Source organism: Taurulus bubalis (genome assembly GCF_910589615.1).
Source record: "Taurulus bubalis genome assembly, chromosome: 2".
Taxonomy (NCBI): domain Eukaryota; kingdom Metazoa; phylum Chordata; class Actinopteri; order Perciformes; family Cottidae; genus Taurulus; species Taurulus bubalis.
This window is the reverse complement of record NC_136590.1, coordinates 8,065,807-8,073,446: the sequence shown is the minus strand read 5'-3', so window position 1 is coordinate 8,073,446 and position 7,640 is coordinate 8,065,807. Positions and strand designations below refer to the sequence as shown.

The 7,640-nt window shown below is 43.0% G+C and overlaps 1 protein-coding gene across 1 annotated transcript; it reads left to right on the top strand.

Annotated features, from left to right (window-relative positions):
- On the top strand, positions 1-1,578 carry six3b (SIX homeobox 3b; the record flags this gene model as incomplete). The annotated part of the gene is made up of 3 exons (XM_079237138.1): positions 1-38; positions 138-821; positions 1,440-1,578. 3 exons carry the CDS (start codon positions 1-3, stop codon positions 1,576-1,578), a joined length of 861 nt encoding a protein of 286 aa, XP_079093264.1.
- Between the last annotated feature and the right edge of the window lie 6,062 nt (positions 1,579-7,640).

Sequence of the window (7,640 nt, the reverse complement as noted above, 5' to 3'; positions counted from 1 at the left end):
ATGAGGAGTCAGCTCCGGGGTCCCTCCCCGACTCCCAGGTGAGCTAAAGAGTCAGACTTCAGCAGATTTCTGTCAGACCGTTTCCGAGACGCACTTTTGTGTCCCTGGTTTCACTCTGACGTCCAGATGGTGTTCAGATCGCCGCTCGACTTTTTCTCCGCCTCCCGGATCCTCCTGCCACACTTCGCGGATGGGCCCCCTATTCTGGCGCGCTCCCGGTCCCCGGAGGACCCTCCATCCGCCTGTCCCCCCGTGTCTCTCCCGGGGTTGTGTTTCTCCGCGTCGCAGATCGCCAGCGTCTGCGAGACCCTGGAGGAGACCGGAGACATCGAGCGGCTGGCCCGCTTCCTCTGGTCTCTCCCGGTGACCGCGGACGGTCGAGACTCCATCTCCGAGCACGAGTCCGTGCAGCGGGCTCGCGCCGTGGTGGCTTACCACACGGGGAGTTTCCGCGAGCTTTATCACATCCTGGAGACGCACCGCTTTACGCGCGCCTCGCACGGCAAACTGCAGGCGATGTGGCTCGAAGCTCACTACCGGGAGGCAGAGAAGCTCCGGGGGCGACCGCTCGGACCTGTTGACAAATACCGCGTGAGGAAGAAGTTCCCGCTACCGAGGACCATCTGGGACGGCGAGCAGAAGACGCACTGCTTCAAAGAGCGCACGCGCGGGCTGCTAAGAGAGTGGTACCTGCAGGACCCGTACCCGAATCCCGGGAAGAAGCGGGAGCTGGCGCACGCAACCGGACTCACACCGACTCAGGTCGGGAACTGGTTCAAAAACCGGAGACAGAGAGACCGGGCGGCAGCAGCTAAAAACAGGTCAGTGACTGACTGGAAATAACTTCTAAGCGTCACAGCTGCGACTTGTAGCTGGAAGAAACGTGCAGGCGTTGTTGAGTTGCGAAATTAAAGTTTATTTTATCAGTATTGAAACATTGTTAAAATCAAGAAAACCCCCATGTCCAAAATGTAATCTCCTTATTGATTACTCACTGACTCTTTCACTCTCTCGGGGAGGTGAGTTCATCTCCACAGGCGGCCAAGGCTGTGCGTAAAGGGGCCATTCATGCGTAAAAGTGCATGGCCATTCAGCTTGTGGGTTTTTTGTTTCCCTTCAGTCAGTCTGATCTGGACGGTCTTTCTTCCTTCTCGCTCTCCCTATAATTTGCTTCAGGGTCAGTGTGCGGGTCACCCATCCTATTGGGGAGAGCAAAGCGTGCATGAATGGGCGCAAATTGCTCCCCACACCGCACTGGTGATTAGTTTTGATTTGACACCGTTTTTCGAGTACTTTTAAATATTGATTTTAGTTTTGGTGGAAGGCCTTACTTTTGCTCTTTTTTTCCACAATGGCAAAATAAGAACTTTGTCAACTTTAATGTTGCATTTTATTTCAGTTTGGACACACGTTCAACTCTTTTCTCTGTTCATTTTCAGGTTGCAACACCACCGGATGTGTCCAGATGGCGCGCGGTCATTTAGCGGAGGAGAGTGCAGTCCAGACGAAAGCGGGGAGCGCGCAGATGGAGAAACACTTCTCTCAGTAACGGACAGTGACTCTGACTTGGATGTTTGAGACTCAACTATGAAACGGACTTCGGGGCCTGAGATGGTCCGTCGTGGATTACCGGAGAGGGGAGGATGCATTCAGGAAAAAAAAAAAACGGCTGGTCAGATTTTTGGTTGCAATAAACTATCAGGCCATAAAAGAGCTACCAGCCTACAGAACCGCTGATGTTACAGGTCACATCAAGATTTATTTTTTTCCTAAGAAATTATTTTTGTCCATGTTGATGGTGGTTTTGTTTTTTTAAACACCAGACCCGCATTTTTATTTTATTTTGAACCACATAACTGGTGCCGGTGCATCTGTTGACAGCTTACTCCATCAACCTGATTAAACAGACATCAAGCCGTGGACCCCTGTTGGACTTTAACCCAGAGACCCCCACACTGGGAGGACCTTTACAGACTGAAACCTGCCAGTGAGCAAAACACTCTTACTTTCTCGAATTATGTGTTATTTTTTTATTTTTTATGAAACTCTTGGAAGACCCCTGGATGTCTACTGCTAGACAATCAATATGCACTGAAGCCTCCGGCTGTTTGTTTGTTCATGAACCTTTCTGTTTCTTTACCTTCACTCTTACTTTATTTTAAGTTCACAGAGTTCACTGTGCAGTCTGCGTGATACTATGTTGTACTTTATGTTCAATTTGATGCTGAGTAAATGTTTTGGTATTTTATATAAATAAAAGTATTTAATATATGATATTGTGCCCGCTCTTCTTTTATGACACCATCGCTGTTGTGACTTCTAACAATGAAACATAATAAAACGGTGTATAAACATGGGTCAATTATTGATTACACAGTAATATATAGTGTATGATTACAACTCCTTAAAGTGTGTTATGAGGCATATTAACTGTTAAAAGACAGGTGCAAAAAAACAACAAAATAACGTTATTTTTTCAGTAAATTCTGCGTTTGAATTTCCAGAGCGTCTTTGGGATTTACAGCAATCCATCATCTGTTGATATTCATCTTTTACTCAGTACTATACGATTTTGAGATGCTTCAGTATTTCCATTTTGTGCTACTTTGTACTTCTAATCCATTACAATTCAAGAGCAATATACTTTTTACTACACTACAATTATTTGATAACTTCAGTTACTTTACAGATTCAGATTAATGATATTTAATTAAGTCAAGAATTAAATAATGATGTATTGTTATAAGATAGCTTCGATTACTGGGGTATTTTCACATGTCAGCAGTATATGCATTAACTAAAATTAGCACCAACACCTTCAATATTAAAATAATGAACACATTGGTGCATCAATAATTATAATCCAACATTATGATGTACATTATTCTGAAATAGGCCATTATGCATAATGAGTGCTCTGATGCACTTCATTTTGAGCTTTTATCTATCCAATGATGAATGAAATTTTAAAGTATAGGACTTTTACTTGTGATTGTATTGCTACTCTTACTTAAGTGAACGATCTTAATACTTACGCCACTGCTGTCGATTGGGTTTGCTATACTATTGTGTTTTCCCTGTTCAAGTCTTTTAGCATTATATTTTCTGAATCGAAGACGTCTGCAGAGTGACCTACTTATTTTAGTTTGTTGATTTGTAAAGATATTCTTGTACACTGTACATCCACAAAAACATTATTTAAAAACATAAAATACCTAAAAAGTAAAAAATAAAATAAAAGGTTCCAACATGCACATTTATTCATATAAGATACTTGTATGTGCCACATTGCCCTGTAAGAAGACGTATTTATCTCTGAAACTGGACAAAGCGGATTTCTTTGGAGCGCTGTGTCCAAACTCTGGATCCGCCACAGTGGCGCCACCCAGTGGTCACAGTAGTAAAATGTCCAGAAAATAAACAGTTAAAAACACGAACCAAGCTTTGATAAAAATCGTGTTGAACGGATGCTCTAACAATGAGGGGGGATTTAGGGTGAATAGGACATACAGTGAAATGAGATAGTGTTACAATTCAGATGTTTTTCCCCGCACGATGAGTGAAAAAAAAGCCCTACCTGGGCACCACCCAAAAATAAATCGCATGCCCTCATTGGTGCGATATCAACCAGGTGGGCGGGGTAAGCAGCAAACCGGAAGTTGACCTGCAACGCACGAGGTGAGGAAACTGCTTGTTAATCTGATTCGCTAGTTTTCGTCCGAGAGGAGCTCATAAAATTGCCACAGTTAATATGTTGCTCAAAAGCTTTGACTGATGCATGAATATTAAGTGCTACTGCAACAAAGTCAGTAAATAAAAAAGAAAGAACAAACAAACAGCAGGAAAGAAGTACAAATGGAGGGAGAGATAGTGACTGAAGTGAACACATGTCTTAGTCAGGTCCTGGAACACGCAACGTTTAATTTATTTGTATTTGTGCGGCTCATGGTAGTGCACAGAAGAATAATTAGAAGGCTGACAGTCAAAACGCAACTCTATTCACACCAAAGTGACCAAAAAGGAGGAGGGAGAAAGTAAAAAAAAATTCTTTTGCCTGCCCTTTTTTTCAAAACATAAATAAACAGAAGAACTAGATGGTCTGCTATTTACAGTTCAACAATGTTCAACACAAAGCAGCACGAGAAAAAGAAGAATCAAGAACCATACACACAACATTACCTGACACCTCCTATGTAACTCATTAAACCATTCTGGAGATATTCACACAGTTTGTCCAAATACAAATAAAGTGTGCAATACATATAAGATAAGATAAGATAAGATATTCCTTTATTAGTCCCACAGTGGGGAAAAACAGTAATACAAACGGTAAGGAATCCACAATAGTAATATTATGTACAGACAATAAAATGTATTACAAAATATATTTATATTGCTCCAGTTGAAGTAATGAACCTTATATGCATATAGGCCTTAATCAATTATGTCCCAATCACATGTTTTTAGGTAAGTTTTCTCAAAAGTGTATGCCACACTTTGGAATATATAACTATTTTACATGGATAGGTAACATCTTAAGATAGAAATGTTGGGCATGAACCCCCAAAAAATGTGTTCATTGACAGCTGTAGAAATAGTTCAAATTATCTCCACTTTGACCAACTACATTATTACAGTGTATATTACACATGTATTCATAAACAAGTGTAATACAATATGTAAAATAATATAATGCCCGGTAACTACTTTTACTTTTTATTTAAGTAGCCTACGTTTTTACTGCTCATCCAAATGTTTTAAAGCAAATTATGAGTAAAGGTCTTTTACTTGTGTATTTGACGTATTTTCCACTTTTACTTTGAGTACTTCTCACAAACATTGATTTGTGAATCAAAAGATATACAATGATTAGCCTTTTATTTCCTTTTAGCTCACAGACATCTATATTTATGATAAACTAAACTCAAAGATGATTTCCTCTCGTGTGACAGATATCCACTCGATCACTGCCGAATCATGAATCTACGAGGAGTGCCTGAACGCAGCGTTCCGTGACGTCATGTCATCGTCCTGGCGATACATCCCACGAGCCAGCAGGTGGCGCAGCTGGCCAGATGCTGGACGGGTAGGTGCTGAGTTACGAGGCTTACTATTTTACTGAAGACTTTCGATCTTTCCCCCCTTTGCAAGTCAAGCTGTGAGAGGGCACGTGGACGTATTTGCATTGTATTTTTAAGACAATAATCAATCATAATAAATGTTAATTTACTTCTGCATGAAGAGTTGTTTTCTGTAAATCTCGAGATTTACTGCAAGTGAGCAGGAACATTTATTTCTTCAAAGTGGCATACTCTCCTACATGCAAACACAACTAAAATCTGATTTGAAAAAACTGAAATTCAGCACAAAATGTGGATGTTGTACACAAAACCTGTTGCTCACGGTTGTGATTACAATAACACACTTCCATGTTTGTTTGTGTGTGTGAGACAACATCTGGGCACACTCAAGCCTCAATGCATGATGGAGTTGCTATGGCGACTCCCTTTCATTCATTGTGACTGCGACCAATCAAGCGACAAAAAGTGGAGGATCAGGGTGATGACCTCCATGGATCTGTCACATGTCATGTGTATGTTTGCAAGAGCCATGTGATAAGGAACTAAAACCGTGGCCATACTCTAAATCTAAATATGGTCATAGATTATAGGTTATAAAGCACTTCACACAAGGTGACAAGTTAAAACCCTTTTGGGAAATTAAGTTGTTACATTGTCTTTTTGTCTTGTGATTCATGTCACTTTATGTGAGGAAGAAAGATCCTTAAATCCTTGAACAAAAATAGGAACAGATGCAATTTAAATCTAGTAAAATAACATAACGCATATGGAAAATATTGTTTTTAAATTGAAAACGGATGCTTTTTAATACCATCATGCAAGTTTATTGTCTATTTATTTGCTCATCAGGTGTCAAAACGGCACCAGCTACTACTATATATAAAACATATAATACACAGAAATACTATTGCAACATATACATTACAATCAAACATAAGGTAATGTTATTGCATTGCAGTTACATAATTTAATAAAATTAATATAGAAATCGAGTTGACATTGAAGAGATGAACAGGTTAAATCATTAAAGCATCATAATACTACAAGGATTAACACAGAGATAAAGACATTATATATAGACAGGTGTGCCATTTTGGATCTACGGTCTTCCCCTCAAGCTCACACAGTTTGTGCAACTTTCTGGTGCAGCAACTCTCCCTGCTGACCAAAAATACCACCACACCTCCGTAATATTAAATATAGTATATATAATATAGCTGCTGCTGCTGTGACTATATTAGGACACAGTAGTATCACAAGATACTCAGATTCCAACAACTTGTATTATAATAGTGTCGTTATAACATTTGTTCGGTCTCTTCAGACGCTCTTCTTCTGTGTGTGTGCGCGTGCGTGCGTGCATGTGTGTGTGCGCGTGCGTGCGTCGTATGTGTGTGTGTGTGTGTGTGTGTGCTTCCATACATAAGGACAGACTGATTGACTGGCTCTATTGGCTGTCTGGCCATGACACACGCACGCACGCACGCACGCACACACACACACACACACACACACACACACACACACACACACACACACACACACACACACACACACAGTGCCTGCGGGTGAATTCCATCCCCCTCTTCGTCTCTTGCACACACAAAAACACCTCTTCTTTCTGCACGCGCGTACACACGCATAGTCTCTCTCTCTCTCTCTCTCTCTCTCTCTCTCTCTCTCTCTCTCTCTCTCTCTCTCTCTCTCTCTCTCTCTCTCTCTCTCATCCGGCGCAAGAGCCCGGCAGCGCGGGTGACGCGTTTTGCGCATTTCCTGCAGCTCGCGCTCACTCACGGATTCAGGAGAGAGCGAGAGGGGACGGGAAACAGAGGGCGTGCGCAAGGACCGAAAGGAGGAAAAAAAAACGAACGGCAGCGTAGGCACCGTGATGCATTTGGGGTGCTCGCGAGCCCCAAAAAGACAGCATTGAGGGGGGCAAAACGGGCATTGCTTTCCGAGAGTACGCGCAAATATCGCGGTACCGTGAGGTCGAAGCAAGGAGATTATCCCAGAGAAGAGCGAGCGAGGGGCTGGAAACGGAGCACCAATCCCGGATGGCTAGGCGCGGTTGCTCGCGCTCTCTCCCACCCTGACCCGGGAGAGACACACAAGGACCGTGGGGACGCTCCGGGGGCTTCACGTGAACCAACCGGAGCTCGTAAACCCGCATACCCCCCTAGACCGTTTTAAATCTCGGTCTGTTTCCGCCGAAACGGGGATCTCGTGCGGCGCACGGGACCGACCATAAACAAACAGCCGCTCGGGTGGGAGTGTGTTCAGCAGAGCGACCTCTGAAGACTGCGAGTCTGCGTTGTTACTGCGTTTTTCAGCCCATTACAGATCAGCTGGGCTGTACGCGTGTGCGTGCGTGCGTGCGTGCGTGTGTGTGAATAACACAGTGTTCAGACATGGCTGTACTACACTGAGAGTCCAAGGAGCCAGCGGCATTATGGGATGTAGCAGGACTGTGCAGTGACCCCCCGCTCATTGGAAGGAAACACACTGTAAAGGAGCAGGAACAGGCAGACTAGCCTACACACGCACACGCACACACCTTCA